Genomic DNA, 22,833 nt, shown 5'->3' with positions numbered 1-22,833 from the left:
GGCTCACATGATTATGGGGACTGGCAAGTTCTCATTTTTTAGCGAGGGCTGAAAACTCAAACGGGATTTCCGTTATAGTCTTGAGGCAGGATTTCTTCTTTTCTGGGAATCCATAATTTTTGGTCTTAAGGCAAAATTCACCTGATTGAATGAAGCTCAACCCACATTATCTAGGATAATTTTTCTTTAAGTCAGCTCCTTGTACATGTTAATCATATCGACAAAATGCTTTCATGGCAACATCTAGACTAGTATTTGGCCATACAACTGGACACTTTAGCCTAGCTGAGTTGGTAGGTACAATTAACCAGCACACTTTCTACTTCTGTATTATGTTGATTTAATTTTTTTCTTTAAAGATTTTATTTATTTGAGAGAGAGAGGGAGTGTGAGTGAGAGTGTGCAGGCAGGGGGAGGAGCAGAGGCAGAGGGAGGAGCAGACTTCCCATTAAGCAGGGAGCCTGATGTGGGGCTCAGTCTCTGGACCCTGAGATCATGACCTGAGCTGCAGGCAGACGCTTAACCTACGGAGCCACCCAGGCGCCCTTTGTGTTCATTTATTTTTAATATAGCACATAATGTCCTAGAGACTGACTTATTTTTCTTTGAAATTGTGCAGTTTGGGGTTGTAATCTGCCCTTTCTTCTGAAAGTGGCAACAAATCAGTCCAGCAAATTACACCTTAAACATGGAAATACCTAATCATCCAGCAGAATAACTGTAACCTAAGTACAAGTTGACAATTTTGAAAAAATGCATGTACTTTTTTAATGTACCCGGAAGAATGTATTGGATTGGTGATTTATTAAATGAAATTACTAAAATCACTCATGGGCTATATACTAGTTTTGAACAGTCTATTTAGCTCTCAGAATAAATTGGCTCCTAAGATTAATTAGAGTCATTTTCTGATTTTGCTCAAATTATTCCTTTCCAGTTCAAGGCTTGCCCCAATTTCTTACATTCCAATTCTGTGGCTTGTTGGAATTGAACTTTAACTATGCCTTATGAGGTTTTAGCCTTTAACAATACTTAGCCACAAGTGAATAGCATTTCAAATATTTCGAGATGCCTTTTGCTCTTTTTTCAGATGGACCAGCTTTTGGGAAATATGATTGAAATGTGGGTTGATCGCATGGACAACATTACGCAGCCTGAAAGGAGAAAACTTTCAGCTTTGGCTTTGCTTTCTCTTCTGCCATCTGATAATAGGTAAGGAAATGTTTTTTAAGAATTTGTTTCTTTAAAGCATCAAGACATTATCACCCTTTTTGGCCATTGGTATTGCTGCATGTTGCTGGGCAGTATTGTTTTATGTATATTTGTGCTCATTTTGTTAGTAGTTAATGCTGGGGCAGGTGTTGGTCTGGATCTAAAAAGTAGTGAATGGGGGTGGTGGGCACTGCAGTTCAACTTGGTCGTATTCATTTAATAATTTAATTTTGTCTGAATTTTCATTTTTTTGTAATCAGATTTTATTTGTTTTAGGTCCTTTTTTAATATAAGATGAGTATGTAATATAATGTCAGTAGCACTTCATAAAAAACTGTCCTCCTAGTAATTCAAAAGAATATTATGTAATTTGTTGGTTTTTTTAATTTTGAATTATCTCTAAAAAAGCTTGCCAAATACTTTTTTCTCATTACATTGATGACCTCATTTTATTATAGCGTACAAACTTTGTTAAAATTCTCATTTCCGTAAAGCAAATGCAAAATGCTTTGCTTTGGACATTAAATAAGAATATCTGTTTTCTTTATTTTTACCTCTGTCTTTGTGGAGTTTTGCATCACCTGCTGTTTTTTTGTACTTTTAATTTTAAAGGCATAAAAGCAGGTCTTAAGACTTGATTTTATATGAGAAGAATAAACTAGATCATTTTGTCTTAGGGAACTTTCAAACACATCTATCCTAATGATAAATTAGTGAAATAAATCCAGTTAGCTTTGGAAATTGTTAAAAATGTAGGTATTATTAATTTCTAGTATCATAGTTTGAATTAAGCACATAAGTAATTGTTTTGTCCTAACGCCATAATAATAGGTACTAATTACTGAGCACATACTGTATGTCTTTATATTTTGCTTCATGTTTGACAGTTATATCTCATTTAGTTTTTAATATAGTCCTGAGGCATAGGCATATTATTTTCTTTTTATAGAGCAAAGAACTAACTTAAAAATGTAAACTAACTTGCCTAGAGTGTGGCATGTGGTGTGACATAGGGCATATTTTAACCTGGGGCAACTTGATTCCCGGGTTTGCTCTTTTTAACTACCAGGTGGTGCTCTTTCTCAGGTGGACATGCACAAGACCAGTATATTCCCTCACTGTGAAATTGGGTGGCATTTTATTAATTTTTGAAAACTGGATTTTAGCTACCTGTATTTTATTGCTCTTTCCTTTTCTTCATGAATAAATAGTGACTTGAGATTATTCAGGCCTTTAAAATGGAATTGTTAAAAGAACCTGCTCTTTGGCAGTAGCCAGCACGCTATGCAAACATTTGTGAAATAAATTTATGAATGGAAAAAAATGCTAAGGTTAGAAAAGCACATTAGGGTTTTCTCTAACATGAAATATTGAAATCACTGAGGGTAAATAAGAAATAACACACATTAGATGAAGAAGGATATCTAATTGTATCTAAAGTATATTTGTTTCACATTTTTATGAGACACCTATTTGGTTTGATATTTAATTTGATGTAAGTGTGTGGTCAAAAAATACTTTTTTTATATAAGTGGCCAAAATAGTTGGCTTCTTTAAGGAAAATACAAGGCTTCTTCAAGTCAGGAATAAATGGGTGGGGGAGCTCATGACACCCTGTCTAAATTGAGGGGCAGAACTTTATTAAGACTTGGAGTTCTCTTAAACATTAAGAGTTCAGATTGAAAAGTTGGGAGGAGATAGTCGTGATAGGAAGAGTGGATCTTGTTTTTAAAATGAAGTAAGTATTGAAAAATGTTTTGGGCACCAGTGAATTCACATCATCTTAAGGGTACCAAGAAAGTTTTGAATAATGTAGTAATAGAATTTTAAAGAATAATTATTTAACTTTATAGTCAGATTAGTGACTAAAGAAACATCGAGAGATACAGAAAATGTAATGATCTGCAAACGAACAAAAAACTTAGTTGCTGTATAAGTTTGCCACATAGTCATGGCTCATGATAGAACTTAAAAACACTTATATTCACATTATCTAGTGGAAAGTAATGTGGAAATTTAGATCAGCAGTTTTATTGTTTTATCACTTTTCCTCTACTTAAACTACGTAGTTGGAGTTTAGGAAAAATTTCCCCTTTCTGCATCCCCAGTAATAATACCTGGTTAATTTCCCATGTAATAGTAATTTTCTGTTCCTGCATTTCTTTTAGACATTGCTGTGTAACATTTTCCTTGCTTGAAATAAGCAGATCTGTAGTATAGTATCTGTACACCTATTCATTAATTTATTTTAAAAATATGTGTTAACCACATATGTTCTAAGGAATGTCACTTTGTGCTTGATGATATTTTACAGTATTCTGAATTATCACCAATTTAAGGATTCATGATTTTGTTGGTATCTGCTGGGCACATTCTTGTTTTATCTTCTTACCTTCTTAACATAGTACAGTCTTTTTTTTTTTTTTTTTTTAACTTGTGCAGTGCACCTGTCTTTTGTCCTTTTTGTTTTACTATTTCTCTCTTTAGCTGGAATAATTCCAGGTTTGAATATTCTCCCTTTCTTAGGATCTGTATTTAAACATATAGGGAATATTTTCTTCATCTGATTTTTGTATCATAACGTCTTTTCATGTTTTCCTCCAAAGGCATAGATTACACAAAACTATGATTTGGAGATGAGAATGAGAATAATCAAACTTTACTTCGACTTTCTTCTCTAAAATACCAGTTCATCTTCCAGCTTCAAAAACACAGTTTCATAATGCAGTTCTAAGAATTTCAGGTGTGAATAAGTATTCTTTGAGAGCAAGTGTTGTGAGAATTTTGACTTTGACTTTTAAATTTAAGGGTGTCACTAATGGGAATATTTAAAATAAGCCATTTGAATAATTATAAAAGAGATTGGCAAAGCAGCATGGTTTTTAGGTATGACAGCTTGCTTTCCAGGAGAAATTGCCTTTATAATAAACTCCTAGAGTATCAGATTTAGTAAACCTTCTTGGTTTGGACACTTGGTACCTCTCCATAATTCTTGCTTATCTCAAAATTAGTACATGTAATAGCCACATTTGGAAATTTATTATTATTTAAGGAATTTCTAAGATAGTTTCTAAGATAAATCATTTTACAACTTTTAAAACATTAGACTAGTCAAATCAAGATCACAGGTTCCAAAGAGTAGTATTTTGGTGTTAAACATAGTTAAATAAAAGGCAGTTTATAATTTTTACAGTGTAGACATGTTGTTTTACCTGTTTACCATGTTATGTTTGGTGTAAGCTGCCCATTTTTAAATGAGTATTTAATATGATAGACTTTTGGGGTACCTGGCAGGCTCAGTCAGAAGAGCATGTGACTGTTGATCTCGGGGTCATGAGTTTGAGCCCCACGTTGGGTGTAGAGATTACTTACAAAATTTTTTTTCCAAAGAAACATGATAGACTTTAGTTTTCATCCCTTAAAGTAGGAAGCATGTTTTACTTCTAGGTCATGTATTCTTTAGTATTTTTTAGTATTTGTATTTTCTTTTATCTGTAAATCTGTGCAGATTTTAGTAGCTTTTCTTTTCTCTTTTCTTTTCTTTTCTTTTCTTTTCTTTTCTTTTCTTTTCTTTTCTTTTAAGATGTATGTATTTATTTGACACAGAGAGAAAGAGAGAGAGCACAAGCAGTGGGAGAGGCACAAGGAGAGGGAGAAGCAGGCTACCTGCTGAGCGGGGAGCCGATGTGGGTCCGATCCCAGGATCCTGGGATCATGTCCTGAGCCAAAGGCAGGTGGTTGACTGACTGAGCCACCCAGGTGCCCCTTTAGTAGCTTTTCTGTAGTAAAAATTGGTTCTCAATTTTTTAGTCTTTCACAAGAAAAATACCTTAGAAACATTGTGTGTGCTAACAGCTTTATTGAGATGTAATTCATAGACCATGCATTTCGTGCACATAAAGCATACAACTCAGTAGCATTTAGAATATTCACAGTCATGCAGCCATCACCACAGTTGATTTTAGAACATTTTCATTACTTCCAGAAGGAAGAATGTACTCTTTTGTAGTCTTCATTCTCTCACCATGCCCCCCCCACCGCCCCCCAGCTCAAGGCATCAGAGCAAGGGCTTGAGGCTTGAGAGTAGTAAGGCTGGAGAGTAGAACACACATCCTAGAAAGGCAGGGCCTTCAAGGTAGAGTCAGTTTTATTCTCTGTGATGAATTGTGCAATTGTTAGTTTCCATCTAAGAATACTGTTAAAGATAACCTACTCATTGGCCTGTGGGGAAATTAGTTTAATCCATTTTGCTGCTGCCCAACTTTTCACATATTGGAAATGCTAGGATTCAGGTCTTTAAATTTTGATCTAGTGTTCGCTTGCCTCTTTGTTGCCAGCATTCAGTCTTTGCTTATTCCTTCATTTATTTGTTCAGTAGACATCACTAAATATGAATGCATCATTAGTAGGTCCTGAGTGCTTTAAAATGCAGGTTTTATTCTTATTCAGATAAGGCGAGGCCATCAGATCAGGGGACAATTGCCATTGAAAGATATTTTGTCCGATTCACAGTTACCAAGAGGAGGATGCGAGCCACATCACACAGAACCACAAGGAAACAGCAGGGTTGGTGTGGAGACAGAGGGAGCGAGGGGACAATGTGGGCAAGAGCCTTTATTCCGTGGGAAGGAATGGGAAAGTGAGGGTAAGGAGATTTAGGATTGGCTAGTTTAAATGATTTCAGTAGGCTGTAGGGTGTAGGCACTATTGAGAGTTGTCTGTTACCTGGCCCTATGGTGATTAAGGGCAGGGGGATAGTGGCCCTGAGTGTTAGAACCTCATGAAAGAGGTAGTTGGGTATGGGCTCTGGATCCCTTGGTTTGCATGTGTAATTTATGCAGGAAGGCAGTCATTTACTGTCTCTCTGAAGTGGGTAGCCCTGGGAGGGGCAGTCTTTCCAGGGTCATTAAGGCCCCAACTGTCAAACCATCAGCATACAGAAAGTAAGGAGGCATGATTAATACACCGAGTATTAACCAACCTTTGTTCTTAGCACCATGTTTAACACCTTAGTAGGTCCACAGTAAGTTTAATGAATGAGTGACGAATTTAGTACTTATAGTAAGAGTGTGCTGTTTTTTCTCCCAACTAAGTAACATTTTTCTGAACTTCTAAAGAATGTTTGTGCCTGAAAAATTAAGCTAATTTGATCTCTCAGTTTGTCAGTCCTGGGAGGAAGTATAGTATACTTTTTGGTCACTCTGTAAAGTACTACTTGAGGCAGTAAACAGATCATTTTTCAGTTTTGTCATATTAACACACCATAAAACATTTTCACATTTAGCAGCCTTAAAAAGGAGAGGTTTTTTTTTTTATAGATTCTCTGATTTGTAGTATTGTTGGAAATTAAAGAGTTTCTTGAATGGGGCTACTTTAGGAATATTTTTGATTTGTTCAGTTAGTTGTATATATAAATTTTGCCTCCCTTCCTGTTAATACCCTTTCTCAAAAAAGAAGTACGGAATGAATTTTGATGTATTTTTAAAATTTACGGTAGTCATTTGAGCATTAAATCTATTTTTATAAGTTGAGAAAGGATGTAGTGTGAGATTGTGGGATTTGGAATTACATTTTTGTTCTAATTCTTGGGAAATCACTTAGTCTCTCTGAAAATCAGTTTACTCTGGTGAATAAGACAGTTTATATTGTTCTGAAATGCTACGATTAAAAATATGCACAGGATATACAAATAAAGTATAATAAATTCTTCAGGCATTCAGCAAACGCTAAGTAAATCCTTTTGTGTCATTTATTGTTTTCATTGTAATGATAGTTAATTTTGAAATGAAAAGCTATTAGTGGACACATTTGTTTATACTAATTTTCTGCCTCAATTCAAAAAAGACAAGAGTCTTCAAGACTGGTTCTAACCTGATTAATCAAAGTCTCAATACTAATGTATTACCAATTCTATTAGTAGAGTAGGGCAATGGGTAATTTTAAACAACAAATTCTCATACGTTGTATACGTCTGATTTTATGAATGGATTTCCGTTGGTAGGTTGAGCTGTTACCGGAAGTCAAATTACCAATTAAAGTTACATTGTCTCTGTTGCTTCTAAAAAGCTGTGCTGTGTCTGTGTGTCAGATTCTTGTGTTTGTTCTAGAGTCCAGATAGGAGAAGACAAGCTGGGAAGACTGCCTGATGGAAAACATACTTTTCCCCTGCTTCTTGTGTGCGGTTGATAGACAAGATGGTCCAGCCTTGGCCAAGCTATTTCAGTGTGCCCTACAGTATACTAAGTTCAGAGTTGGAGTGGTAGAAAGCACCCTTAGTGATTACCTACCCCTTAGCTGAATGATCATTCTCTGCCCCTTTCCATCAAATACTGACCCGAATGTCCGTGGAATGCTAGAAACAGTGAGGTTACTGGGAGGAACAAAACAGATGCATCCTTGCCCTCGTGGAGCATAGAGTCTAGGGTTTTAGTTTTGTGGTGGTTGCTCTTATTGTTGCTGCTTTTTTCCTCAAGATTGACTTGAACTGATTTCTAACAGTTTGTATTATCTCATTATGTAGTAACTTGCAGAAAGGGGCAGTGAGGTGTCATTGGGAAAGTTGTTAAGAAATTTTATTGTGCCAGAGTCGACCATGAAAGGAACAGTCATTATAGGATATATTGAATGGTGATTCTATACCTCTCCCCTTGTTTGATAAGGAGAATAAAACATGTCTAAGAGTACTTGGAAATTTTAGAACCTGAGCTGTTGAGGCTCTGCTTTCCATCTTCCCTTTGAATATATGGTTTACAAATGGGAGAGATACCCTTAGCTTTTCAAAAACTAATATTTGGATTATGGATTTCCTTTGTATGTAATCTAATGTAGTTTATAGTAGTGACTGGTTATGATCATTCAATTCAACTGGGGAAAATCCCTCTGTGGTGAAGCTTTTAGTGATTTTATTTTTTGACTAGGCTATGCATATGTAGTTTTTGGTTCTTGCTGTCAATTTACAGAATGGTTTTCTTCCCAAACAGAAATTGAATAACATGCCTACTTTTGAACTGGTTAATATTCATATACTGAATTTTGTTAGCTTTAATCTGACAGAAGCTGGAGGATACAGACAAGGTGGTTTAGGAAGATGAACAACCGGGGCCGTAATTGCAGGTTTACTGCCTTTATCTGTATATGAAACAGTTTTGTGAAACAAGAGGTAAATTACTAATTCCTGGGCTTGGTGAATTTTTTTTTTAATTGAAAGGTAATAATCATTTATAAAACTTTTTTTTTTTAAAGCTGAGCATCAGTTTGTTTTTCTGTCAGTGCTTTGAAATTTCACTTTCTTCCCCCTTCCCCCCAAAAGTTCCACGCTTTTTAAAGAGTTTGGAAGTGTTTCTATCCCCTTACCTTAGAATTTGAATGGAAATACTCCATTTTGGTTTTTCAGTAAAGATTCACTTTACTTTTGAAACATTTGTAGCAGAACCTAAATGCTCCTACATTCCTGTCCTAATATAAAGCCTGCGGTACTGATACAACCAACATTCAGCAGTATTTTGGGAACTCCTGTTCCGTGCTAGAGCACCCTGCTGTGCATTGATGACACACCCCACTGCACCTATAGGACATACTATTCAGTATGCCTTTGCATCTTAGAGCAACTATTTTTGTCTTCTGTCTCCTGTCCTACTAAGGAAAGTTCCTGAATGCTTGTGAATATGGGACCTATACTCTCAGTGTCTTCCTCACATCTAGGACCAGTGCCCCATCTACAAACTAGATAAATGCTTCTGATGAACTTTTCATAAGGTGGGGCAGTCATCTTACAGACACTCGGTACCCTTAACAAATCAGCAACCATTGTATAGCATTAAACTTTTTTTTTTTTTTTTTTTTAAAGATTTTATTTATTTATTTGACAGAGATAGAGACAGCCAGCGAGAGAGGAAACACAAGCAGGGGGAGTGGGAGAGGAAGAAGCAGGCTCATAGCAGAGGAGCCTGATGTGGGGCCCGATCCCATAACGCTGGGATCACGCCCTGAGCCGAAGGCAGACGCTTAACCGCTGTGCCACCCAGGCGCCCCAGCATTAAACTTTTAAACATATCACTCAAGAGACCGAAATTATCCAGTAAGATGACTTTGGAGTTGCAGGATCTCAAACCATTTTAGAATGAGATGAAGAGAAGTTTGTGAATGAGAATGAGGTATTGGGTCTAGACCTAAAATAATTGACAGAGTAGGAAGCCCCAGCTAGGGTATAAAAGAAGTAAAATCGCAAATCCCGTGTGCCTTCTGGTTTTTCTTGTGTAGCTAATATACCCTCATGGCTTGAAGAGCATTTTATTTTGGGGGATTCTTTTCCTTGAGCTTCTGCTTTCACTCTATCCGGCAGTTTCAGAGAGAAAAATACACATAGTGGTGGAGAACAGAGCTAAATTTGGGTTCACATGCATGTTTTACCTGTTGATGTGATGTTGCCTTTCTGGCTCTTGGTTTTTTGATATTTCTTTTGTGAGGTAATGATACCAGCCAGTACCTATGGGTTATTTTTTTAAGATTTTTATTTATTTGAGAAAGAGTGAGAGAGACAGCACAAGCCGGAGGGGGGATGTGGGCAGAGGGAGAGGGAGAAGCAGACTCCCACTGAGCAGGGACCCCGATGCAGGGCTCGATCCCAGGCTCCATCATGACCTGAGTCGAAGGCAGACGCTTAACCAACTGAGCCACCCAGGCATCCCTCTATGGGTTCTTTTGAGGCTAAATTGGAGAATGTATGTACAATGCCCATTAAAGTGTTGAATGCATAAGGGTGTTAAATGGTAAATAATTGAATATTAATCTTTCAATTATTGCTATACTATTGTCTCTCTATTAATATGTGCTACTGTTAATGTTACTACTGTCAATTATTTTGACAAAGTGTGTGAAGGTACCAATTTAGGCTTTCCTGAGGCTCTCCCTCATTGACTCCGAGGCTGTCTCCCATTCAGACTGTCCAAATGTGACCCGTGCCAACACTTGAAGAAAGACACTGTCTCCCCGCAGCTGTTTCATGCAGACACCTTGTGCATGCCTGCCAGTGCTCACTTTTCATTATTCTTGTTCATTCATTACTGCCGTTGCCTCCGTTTCACCTTTCAGAAATTGGCAGATATTTCAGCTCAGGAAGAGGCTTCCATTGACTCATCTGTACAGAGTGGTTGTGTAAAGTTGACCCTCAGTTTGTATTTGCCAGACATTTAAAATAATCGTTAAATGTGCAGCCAAAGAGCAGCATGAGCTATTTTTGTTAACATTTGTCAGTGATGGAGCCCTTAAGTCCCCAGATTTATTATAGATCCGGCAGGTTTGGAGTAGAGGCTGTAAGTTGAAGGGAAAGTGGAGAAAGCGTGTAGAATTCTAGGTGGTAAAAGGGCACCAGTTTTATTTGCTGTCCTTGGACATTTTTTATTTGTCTTCCATTTTTTCATTTGTCAAACTCCTTCCAGTTTCTCAGCCTAAAAGTGATTGCTGCCTTCCTGAAATTTTTGGACTGCATCATACATTTATTATCATGTATTCCTTGCTCTGTTTCTATGTTTTTTATGTAGCTTACCTTCTGGGTTTTTTGGAGGTTGGACCCATGTGTCAAGGGCATACAGTGAAAGGCTTAAGGTTTAGGCTCTGAACCACACTGCGTAGATTTGAGTCCTGGCTCCTGAATTCACTGCGTGGTCTTGAGCAAGGTATTTAACATACCTCTATCCTCATCTATAAAATAGAGCTACACTGTTGGATTGTTCTCTGTATTAAGTGACGTAATACATGTAAAGTACTTAGAACAATGGTTAGGAAGTGGTGTATGCTCAGTAAATAAATTCTGGCTGTGATGACAATAATGTGCAGATTTTTTTTTTCTCTGCTTAACACCAGACATAGGCTGTTGGCTTATAGAATACCCTGCATGGTCAGGATATTATTATAATGAGTATGTCGACTGAACATGTATTCTCTCACAGAACATCCTTGAGATCAGGGAGCAGATTTTATCTTTAGTATCCGTAGAGCCTAGCACAATGTTTGACACATGTAGGCTCTCAATAATGTGTCTGAATTGGATATATTTGATGAAGGTAAGATAACCAATGTACTGTGTTCTTCTCAGTCTTGGATACTTCTGAACACCCAATTATTCATGTCAGAAACTTGGAAATTGTCTTTGACAGTGTGACCTCTCACCGTCCACATTTAATCCATCACCAAAGCTGTTGGCTACACTTCTAAATATATCTCAAATCTGTCCCCTTCATTTCCACTCTCTTCAAGTAAGCTGTCTTACTCTTCTTCCTGGACTGTTGAAGGAGCCTCCTAAACTGTTCTTTCCTCATCTATTCTGATCTCCTTCAAGCCTAGCCATATTGCACAAGAGGAGGACAGCTGTGTTTTAAAAGCAAGAAAGGTCTCATTCCTCTTCTATTTCAGAATCCTTCAGTGGTCTCCATGGGACAGCTAGTCAGGGTTTGCCTTTTGGCTGACCCCCCAAGCCCTATTCCACCCTGGTCTCTCTCAGTCATTTCTACCAACCATGCTGGCTGTTCTCTCTCTCTTTGGAAAATGCTGAGCTTTTTCGTGCCTCAGAATCTTGACAAATTCTATAAATTGACATGCTTTCCAGTAGCTGCAGAACACTATTTTTCCTTTATAAAACTGATCATGATTGTAAATCAAACAAGTTTTGGTCTAGTAGTTTTTTATATGTATTTTATTTTTTAGCCACAAATATTTGTATTTTAAAATAGAAGTTTAAAAAAATTTAATTTACAAAGAGTAAAATTGACTTTTGGGGAGGTTATACATTAATATAAATTTTAATACATGTAGATTGTGTGATCGTCACTGCAGTCAGAGCACAGGTGAATAGTTTCATCACCCGAGGACACGCCCTCGTGCTTGTCATTTTCCCCTGACTCCCAACTGCTGGCTCCCACTGATCTGTTTTCTTTTACTGTAATTGTGTCTGTTTGAGGATGTTACATAAATGGAGTCTGGCGGTGTATAACTTTTTGAGACTGGCCTTCTTGGGCAGCATAATGCCTTTTATATTTGCCTAAGCTGTTGTGTGTGTCACTAGAATGTTGGTGTTTTTGTTTTTGCTGAGTAGTATTCCATCATATGGATGTATTACCTTTAGCCATTGAAGGGCGTTTGGTGTCTAGTGCTTTTAAGCTGTCTCCCCCACCAATCTCTGTTTCATGAGCGTGATGGTCTGGACATTGTTAGCATGTGTCCCTCTCCCCCGGCCCCCATTACGTGTGTATACATGCATTATACACGCACACACAACACACTTGATGCTTTATTTTCTGAATTATTTGCATTTAAGTTGAATAGATCATGGCCTTTTACTCTTAAATGCTTCAGTCCAGGGTTAGGTATTACATTTAGTTGTCTTTGTAGTCTCTTTTACTCTGTATTATTTCCTGAGTTTTTTATTTCTTATGACTAACATTTTTGAAGAATACAGCCCTTTTCTTGTTTCCCTCCCTCCCTTTCTCTTATTAGAATAGAGTATTCCTCATTTGTGATGTGTCTGATGATTTGTATTGATGAGATTGCGGTTATGCATCCTTGGTTGGAATATTATCTAATTGTTTGATGCTGTCCTTCTTCAAGTACCACATCCAGTGGCACATGGTGGCCATCTGCTTCTCCTTAATGTTGTTAATTCTGGGGCAGGTGTTAGATCGCTCCACTGTGTAGTTACTGTTCTTCCTTGCAACTGATAATCAATCTGTATTGAGATAAGGCTCTTCATTAAAATTTCCTCCTACACTGAGCAAAATAATATTTTTTTTTATTGTTACTAGAATGTTTTTAATTGGAAACACCATTTCAGATTTTGAGGCTCTTGATTTTACGGCCTGTAAGTAATTTTTAAGACCCGTAAGATCAGTAAGCACTACTGTAAACTGTTGTTTCTATGTAAACCCATCCTGGTTGGTTTATATGTAGGTGCTGTATATCTAAATAATATCGGGGGAATATATTGAAAAGGTGGTAATAGAATAATTATTTGATTTACACATTGTCTTACTTGTCATGGAATTTCTGAATGGAAAAGAAAATAGATTTGTATTGATACTTGAACTATGAGATTATTTGAAGGCAGCGTTAATGAAAGCTCCATAAAAAGAGAGAGAAAAGAATAATTCAATGAGTCAATTTCCTGGGGAAAAAAAGGAGGAAGCTTTTTTAGGAGGCTGAGTGTCGTGTTCAGAAATAGTTCTAATGAAAATTAGTAGGAATCAAAAAAGGGATATGAGGAACCATTTTGCTGTGTTATTCTAGAGCAAAACCAAATGTCACAGTTCAGATCAGGGAACATTATTATGTCTTGGAGATCATATGAAGATTTCACAAAACATGTTAGAGGATTGAAAAGATAATGAGATGTTTCAAATTACCTAAATAATATGAGTTGGCTGCAAAATGATAGTATTTAAAGCATGGGGACATTTACCTTCCAGTCAGTGCAGAGGGAAGCTGGAAAACTTGAGTTCTAATCTAAACCTTGAGTGGCTACTTGTGCCACTAATCAGTGATGTGCTCATAGCCAGTAAGAGGAGGTCTCTGAATTCTGTTCCTGTATCACCCTTTTTTGAGGTCCCGATTTCTGTGTTCTTCCGTAGTAGTGATCACTAACAGCAGCAACCCCTGTGAACCCAGTGAACGGAGAGGCTAAACTTTGTTGTTCTGGATCCTAGATTTAGATTTATTGTTTGATGTAGTCACTTTATTTAGTTTACCTCAGCTTTTACATTAGGAGAAAGACAAAATTTATCTTGTCACTTTTATTTAGTGTAATTTACTAAAAATTTTGTTTTCGAGATCTAATAAGAATAAATATTTTTGTCTGCTTTGGATCTTTCTGCAGTGGAGGACAAATTAATTAATATTCAGATCTTATCACCTTGTAATTTTTCCTCTAAATTTTATTTTGATGTCGATGAGTTCTTCCAAACTATAGAGGAGGAAAAAGTTTCCCTTAACTTTTTTGGGTCCCTAACTGTGTCTGAAAATTAAACTGACAAAGTCAAGATTAACAGGTGAAAAGCATATAAATTTTTTTTTAAAGATTTTATTTATTTATTTGACAGAGAGAGACAGGCAGCGAGAGAGGGAACACAAGCAGGGAGAGTGGGAGAGGAAGAAGCAGGCTCCCAGCAGAGGAGCCTGATGTGGGGCTCGATCCCATAACGCTGGGATCACGCCCTGAGCCGAAGGCAGACGCTTAACGACTGAGCCACCCAGGCGCCCCGAAAAGAATATAAATTTAATGTTAAGTTTTACATGACATGGGAGCCCTCAAAAGGAAGTGAAGACCCAAAGGAGGTTGTTAAGCCTCTGTGTGTGTGTGTGTGTGTGTATTTTATTTATTTATTTGAGAGGTAGATAGCATGCACAAGAGAGCACAAGCAGGGGTGGGGGAGTAGGGAAGAGTAGCAGAGGGTGAAGCAGATTCCCTGTTGAGCAGGGAGCCCAAGAAGGGGCACAATCCCAGGACCCTGGGACCATGACCTGAGCCAAAGGCAGACACTTAACCGACTGAGCCACACAGGTGCCCCAAACCTGTGTGTTTTTATGCTAGGTTTGAGGCAGAGTGGAAAGTCGTGGAAAGATAGTTAGGGCACAGGGTATGAGGTGAGTGTAGCAAAGGGGCAAATTTTGCAAGTCTCTTTGTCTTTGGAGGTAAGAATGCTCATTTTCTCCTACTATAGTGGAGGGCACCTCTAACATCAAGTTTTTATGACCTCCTTCAGGGGTGAAGGGCAGGTGATATGAGAGTGTGGCTGCAGGTAGGGGAGGGTTCAGAGAGTCCTTTACACTTCTGCCTTTTTCTCACATTCCTTCAGTTTAGAATATTCAGTATGCCACAGTGCTGTATTTTGGGATAGCGTGTCCTGAACCCTGTCATAACTCTTTAAATTGTATGACGCAATAGAAAAATTCTTCATTATGTTTTATGTTATTGAAAACACTAAACACAAAATGGACTTCAGAAACCTAGCTCTTATTCCATCTTTACCTCTAATTCATGTCATTTCTCTGTTGTGGGGGTTTTTTGGTGGTGATTTTCTAATTTCTTCATTCAATAGCAACAACGGTAGTTGGCCACAAAGGATAGTTGTGAAAATTGTAAATCGTTTTGATAAAAATCTGTTATCTAGTATGTCTCTCTGATTTTGTATTGTCGTAGAAAGTGCTGGGTATTTTACCAGATATTTAATGTGGAAATAATTAATATTATTATCTGAAATAATTGTTGTCTTGATGTAAAAGATGCTTTAATAACAAAAGGGAGTTACTATGCAATTTTATATATGTGTGTGTGTATATATATATATAATTACTGATATTTTAAGTGTATTATCAGAGTATTAATAATAGTAATCAAAGTCAGAATTAGAAAGTCTAAGCAATGAGCTTTTTGGGAAAGTAATGACTAAACAATATATAATATAAACAATTTATAGTTAACTCTTTAAATCATTACCCTAAAATAGTACATGATGCAGAGATAGATTTTTATTGTAAAAGGTTCACACTGTTTCAGATGTATATATGTTGAAAAGTCATTACAGGGTCCCTTTCACTCTCCCCAACTTTTCTTGCCAACAGTAATCTTTGCCAGTAATTTGGTGTGCAACTTTATATCATTTTACAATGTAAGGCATATACCTTAACAAATTAAGGTGCTAGTTGGTGATAGTCAGTATTTTTTATATCCAAAAATCTCTTCGAAAAGTTAAAAAGGAAGAGCACAGAGGTTAGTGTAACAACATATTCTAAGGAACAACCATTCTAAAGTTGTTTTTGCTACCTTTTTTTTAAGGACTAAAACAAAGTTAAAGTCTGTAATGTGTATTCAAAGCAATGTAAATATTATGTGCATTTAAAAAAATTAACCAAAATTATATTACTCTTTACTTTTTATTTTACCTTTTTCTATTCAATATCTATCTGTTGCTGATGGCTACAGCTTGTTCATTCTGAATATTTAAAATTTTTACATTTCCTTGTAAAAAATACTTTTTTAAATTATCAGATGTTTAGGTATGTGTGTTAGGAAAACTCAAATTAACTGCTTTTTGAAAAAAATAAGTTCCTGAGATTTCCTTTCAACAATACTTTTGAAACACAGATAAAATTACTTCCTGTCTCTCAGTTTCCTGTATCCATGGCAACCTCTGTTTTACACACTGACTGTGGAGGAACCAATGTGAAGAGTGGTGTTTCCTGTGAACTGTGACTTAAAAAAAAAAAAAAAAAGGTTGAGGGGTGGAGGTCAACAGTGCCACAGAAAGAAATGGAGTGTAGAAATGTCGCTCTTCAGATTTAGAAAGAAAACCTTTACACGAATCAGCCGAGTGTCAATAATATGAATTTCCTGGTTTTGGTAAGATGATTTATTTAAATACGAACTTTTAATTGAAATGAAAAATAATTTCCTTTTGTAAAAAGCTGTAGTTTAGAGTTTAATTGCTCTTTTGTAGTGAGTTTGTATTTTCATAAATTATAATGTTACTTAATATTGACTTTAATTTGGTAAAGGGACATATTATATCCAAAGACCATTATCCCTACATCATCATTTGTCACTTTTGTTACTGTCAGTTGTAATATTTTAAATTAGCTTTAGCAAACATATTATTTTGCAGTTCATTAAATTTGAATTATCATTTTGTCAAGCAGTGGGTTAATGGCCTGGAGGTGTTAATTCTAGAATACATTCCAAACTCATATAATATTATGCTATCACCATAGTACAATTGATGATATTTAGTATTGTTGGCTGATACTAATAAAAATAAAAGAGAACACAGAATTTTAAGTATTATAGCACTTTAATTTTGAGAACTTATTGATGATTTAAAGTTTCACCTTCTTTTTTTATAGCCAATTCTGATATGAACAGAAAAACCAAGAACAGGGCTATGTGTGGATTACATTTTTCTCTGCCTTGCCTACGACTTTTTCTACTTGTTACCTGTTACCTTCTATTCTTATTCCATAAAGAGATTCTTGGATGTTCGTCTGTTTGCCAGCTCTGCACTGGGAGACATATTAACTGCCGTAACCTAGGCCTTTCAAGTATTCCTAAGAATTTTCCTGAAAGTACAGTTTTTCTGTATCTGACTGGAAACAATATATCTTACATAAATGAGAGTGAATTAACAGGACTTGATTCTCTTGTAGCGTTATATTTGGATAATTCTAGCATTGCATATGTATATCCAAAAGCCTTTGTTCAGCTGAGGCATCTGTATTTTCTATATCTAAATAATAATGTTATAAAACGCTTGGATCCTGGAATATTTGAGGGACTTTCCAATCTTCGTACTTTATATTTACAGTCTAACCAAGTAGCTTTTGTTCCAAGAGGAGTATTTAATGATTTAGTTTCAGTTCAGTACTTAAATCTACAAAGGAATCGCCTCACTGTCCTGGGGAGTGGTACCTTTTTTGGTATGATTGCTCTTCGGATACTTGATTTATCAAACAATAAAATTTTGAGGATATCAGACTTAGGCTTTCAACATCTTGGAAACCTGGATTGTTTGTATCTAGAAGGTAATAATTTAACAAAAGTACCATCAAATGCTTTTGAAGTACTTAAGAGCCTTAAAAGACTTTCTTTGTCTCATAACCATATTGAAGCAATACAGCCCTTTGCATTTAAAGGACTTGTCAACTTGGAGTATCTCCTCCTGAAAAATTCAAGAATTCAAAATGTTGCTAGGGATGGGTTTAGTGGAATTAATAATCTTAAACATTTGGTCTTAAGTCATAATAATTTAGAGAATTTAAATTCTGACACATTTAGCTTGTTAAAGAATTTAATTTACCTTAAGTTAGATAGAAACAGAATAATCAGCATTGATAATGATACATTTGAAAACATGGGAGCATCTTTGAAGATCCTTAATCTGTCATTTAATAATCTTACAGACTTACATCCAAGGGTCCTTAAGCCATTGTCTTCACTGACTCATCTTCAGGCAAATTCTAATCCTTGGGAATGTAACTGCAAACTCTTGGGCCTGCGCGACTGGCTAGCATCTTCAGCCATTACACTAAACATCCATTGTCAGAACCCCCCATCCATGCGCGGCAGAGCGTTGCATTATATTAAGTGGACTGACTTTACAAATTGTGTTACATCTTCGACAAATGTATCCAGAGCTTGGGCTATAAAATCTCTTCATATTCATCACAAGACTACTGCGTTAATGATGGCCTGGCATAAAGTAACCACAAATGGGAAATATTTGGAAAGTACAGAGAGCGTTACTTTCTGGGAACGAAGTCGTACTTCACCTGCCAGTAGATTTTTTCAAGAGAATACCTTTGGTAATCCATTAGAGGCTACTGCAGTGTTACCCGTGCAAATACAGCTTACTTCTTCTGTTAACTTGAACTTGGAAACAAACAGTGCTCTACCGATTGATGATGCTTCGGTGTCAGGGAAAACATCTCTCGTTTGTACGCAAGAAGTTGAAAAGTTGAATGAGGCTTTTGACATTTTGCTAGCTTTTTTCATCTTAGCTTGTGTTTTAATCATTTTTTTGATCTACAAAGTTGTTCAATTTAAACAAAAACTAAAGGCACCAGAAAACTCAGGGGAAAATAGACTTGAATACTACAGCTTTTATCAGTCAGCGAGGTATAATGTAACTGCCTCAATTTGTAACACTTCCCCACATTCTTTAGAAAGCCCTGGTTTGGAGCAGATTCAACTTCACAAACAAATTGTTCCTGAAAGTGAGGCACAGGTGATTCTCTTTGAACATTCTGCTTTATAAGTCAACTTAATATTAGTTACAGGAAAACTTCAGTGTCATGGACATGAATTCAACTGGAGCCTCCGTAAAGAATTATAAGCTTTATTTGGAAGTATAATGAATTATCTGAGCTTAGCATTAATAAATACATGTTTTTAATAATTTATGAATACTGTATTCTTTCAGCATATATCTTTGATAGGTGCTGTGTTAAGTAATAACACTAGCTAATGTTTCTGGGTACTAAGCACTAAGCTAATAAATATCTCATATATCACATTTATCCTTAAAAAACCTTGTAACTATCTACGTTTTACAGATAAGGAGACCTAGGGAAAATGAGCTTAAGAAACTGCACCAGATTCTTACTGCTTGTGACACTTTTTAGGTCTGTCTGACTCCAGAGCGCATGCTTTTAATTTCATGCTATGCTGCTGTCTAAGTGCCAGTAGTGAACAACATAGGCATGGCTCCTATTCTTGGTAGAGCTTGAGATCTAGAGGAGACGCATGGTTTCTGTACAGGATGTAAGTAAGTATTGTGCTTGGAGGTGCTACTGGGTATAATGCAAGTGGAAGTGGGAGGTGACTTTATGAGAACAGTGACATTGAGACTGGATCATGAAGGATAAACAGAAATGAGAGCTAAGTAATAGGTAGAGGTAACATCGTATCATAGGAATTGAAGAAAGAGAAAGAATCCTGCTTTTCATGAAGTAACATTCAGTATAACCAAAGTTATGAGTAGTGGTGTGAGATTTGCAGTGGAAAGAGAGATATCAGATGATGAAGGATATTGTAATTTCATGTTTTTCCTTAGAGCAGCAGGGAGCCATGGAAGAATTTTAAACAGTGGAATGACATAATCAGATTTACTCTTTATAGAGTACCTTTTTCTAGAAGGAGCCACGAGACTAGAGGCAGAGTTAATTGGGTAGGAGTTTGAATCACCAGTCCAGAGGAGAGGTCCCCGAGGCGTGTACCAGAGCAGTGGCAGAGAGAATGGATGGATTCTGGAGCTTGGTGATTGTCTAAGGGGTGGCAGGTAAGGGATAAGTCAAAAATGGCAACTTTTGGGCTTAGGCAACATTCTGTTGCATTTAATGAGCAAAGGAAGCAAAAGGAGTAGGGATATGGGTGGGGACAAAATAATGAGTTCAGTTTTGGATACACTGAATTTGAGATTCACATCTGATCCCCAAGTGGCAAGATATTTCCACGAGCAGAAAATCGCGGGAGAGATCTGTCTGGTAAAGGTCAATAATTTTGTAACCTTCCGTTTGTCTACTACACCAGAAGTATATGATATTCTCGTAACAGTAACATCAACCATTTGGGTCGTGATTTTGGGAGACAGGTAAGTGAGGAAGAATAAGATGAAAGAGCTCCCAGGAGATATTAGTAGCCTTGACTGAGAATCTTTAATGTAGATAGATCTAATTCAAGCCATGGAAACTCTGTTTTTCTCTATTAACATAAATTTATACTCTGTAGAATATTGGGCATATAGTAGGTGCTCATGCTTGTTAACAGGGACCTGAACCATGAATATGTATGAAAATTTTTCCCTAGAGCATTATGTATTTCGTGTTTGTGATGTCCTTCCTCTTCCCCCAAATTTCTCTTTTTTATTATTAAAAGTTAATACTTCCCGTATGAAATTAGCCTAAGGCAGTCTGGGAGTGTTTAAACCAAGTGATAATTACTGAGTCTGTATTGTGAACCTGAAGTTATTGTAAGAATGGCTGTGTTGTCCAGTATTCCTTAAGACGGTGCTTCTCAAACTCAGAATCACCTGGGTTGTTAAAATACAGATTGTTGCCCCCTACCCCTCCCAGCGTTCCTTATTCAGTAGGTCTGGAGTGGGGCCTGTTGAGGGTGTGCGTGTACAAGTTTGCTGATAGTGCTGGTCTGGGGGTCATGCCTGGAGAGCCACTGCTGAAAGATAATTGAGGAAAAGCAGAAAGGAGCTGAGGAGTGGTTTTGAGATAAACTGGAAATTTCAGAGAAGTTAAAGCTACAATTCCCCCCTCCCCAGAAGTTTTTACTCTTCTCCTTTTGCCTGCCTAGTTCAAAGCTTTGTCCTTGATTGTGAGTTTAGCAGAAAACCTGAATACATTTTAAATAAATCTGTTCTTACATAAATTACTTGTTTCATTAGGGAAAGGCATGTGGTGTTTGTTTCATCTTGAAAATGTTTTTAATAATACACTTTTGTTGTTGTATCCACGCTACTCCCACAACTTCAGTTAAGTTTTTTCTTTAATTACTAAAAGTACATGCTCTTTGGAAAAAAGAATTCAAACAAAATGGAGATACTTAAAATGAAAGGTGAAAAGTCTTCCATGTCTCCCTTCCCCACCACCTAGACCACATCCTCTCGAAAATGTTAGAAGCAGCATAGGTGGTTATTTAGAGTTAGGAAATATCCATAAACAAGGTATTTATCTTGACCTTACGAAAAAACTCCCCCCAATTCAAAGAAAGTAATTTAGAAGTTTTATCAAGATTTTTTTTTTGTTGTTTTTATGTATAACTTCTAATTGATGAGTGATATAGGCTCAACTAGAGAACTTTTATTAATACTGTTTTATGTATGGAGTTGCAGTTGGCCATGGTGGTATCATTAAGTACTCTTAACAGTTTCAGCAGCTTTTCCTTTTAAAAATGTTAGCTCACATGACACTGTTGTTTGTTATTGCACAGTTTAAAAACTTATTTAAGGTAAAATTGATTTGAAATGATATATGTGTAGAAATTTTTAGTGGTATAATTTATGCATAAGATTGTTTCACATTTAGGCAGCCCCACCTCAAACAGAACAGCAAAGTTAAAACTAAGTGATATTCTAAATTAGTATAGGTGAAGAAACTTAAGATTTCTGTGTTTCTCTACCATTTACTAGTTTTTTGATGAGAGCCCTCAAGAATAAAATGGTTGTGTTTCAAAAGGATAGCTTTATATACAGATCTGTTTTTTCCATTAACTTCTATAAAAGTTGGGTAAGGTTCCAGGGCATACCAAAAAAGCTCCTCTCTATACTCCCCCATAACAAATGAGAAGTATAGGACTCAACTATCATTTATTTATAGCATTATTCTTTTTGAATACATTTAAAATTCCAGGGTGGAATTTCAGAAATATGTATCACACTTCTAGGATAATTGAGAACTTATTCCCACTTCCCTCCTAGCATCAGAGTAGAGATCTTTGATGTTAGATTGTCCTTGAGGACTTGATTGGCATAGAACAGGACACTTCAGCAGGAGTAAGCAGGAAGTCAGGAAGGTCCAAGGCGACAGAGTGGGAGCCTGGGTAAGGTGTCTCATGGGCTTCTGGAGGTGAGGGGCTGCCAGTGTTGATAGCCAGAGACAAAGTGTTGGGGCAAGGTAAGGGTGGACATTGTTTGAGAGTGAGGGAATTGTGTAGAAGTCACTGGTAGCAGGGAAAGGATCTGTGGATATCTCTGTGTTCTCCACCAACTTTGTACTCTTAGTGGAGTTCTCGACTTTTTCCTACATAAAGTGCCAGGGTTACACTCTTCCTCTTACATGTGTCTTCATTCAGCAAGCATTTTTACTCAGTTATCTTACCTGTATCACAACAATAACAGTAAAATATGCCATATTTGTTTTAAAGGGTTGCAAAAAGGGGGGGGAAGACTAGGGAACCTTTTATCAGGTTCTGTGAAACAGCTGTAATGTGAGGCCTTCCTATGAAATTGGTCTCACAGGCATTCACCCGTGTCCTCCCTGTACCCAGGTCCTCCCACACCTTTACTTGCCTTTGTTACCAAAGTCCTCTTTTGATCATGTAACACTTTTCCAGTGCACGTTCTCTTTATTTTGTTT

General features: G+C 36.7%; 1 protein-coding gene across 2 annotated transcripts in view; it reads left to right on the top strand.

The window, feature by feature from the left end:
- Positions 1-22,833, top strand: part of IPO11 (importin 11) — a 203,463-nt gene that overhangs the window by 130,921 nt on the left and 49,709 nt on the right. Inside the window, exons 27-28 of one of the 2 annotated variants that reach the window (XM_008691375.2) lie at positions 1,091-1,212; positions 18,151-18,317. In XM_008691375.2, coding sequence (XP_008689597.1) covers positions 1,091-1,212; positions 18,151-18,172 — 144 coding nt within the window. In that variant the 3' untranslated portion in view covers positions 18,173-18,317. Of the gene's footprint in view, positions 1-1,090; positions 1,213-18,150; positions 18,318-22,833 lie in introns of those variants that run through there. The other variant, XM_008691374.2, reaches the window with a different exon arrangement.

The sequence above is a fragment of the Ursus maritimus genome, unplaced genomic scaffold, assembly GCF_017311325.1.
Source record: "Ursus maritimus isolate PB19 unplaced genomic scaffold, ASM1731132v1 scaffold_5, whole genome shotgun sequence".
Taxonomy (NCBI): domain Eukaryota; kingdom Metazoa; phylum Chordata; class Mammalia; order Carnivora; family Ursidae; genus Ursus; species Ursus maritimus.
Note: the sequence above shows the minus strand (reverse complement) of the source record. Positions and strands in the feature narration are given on the sequence as shown.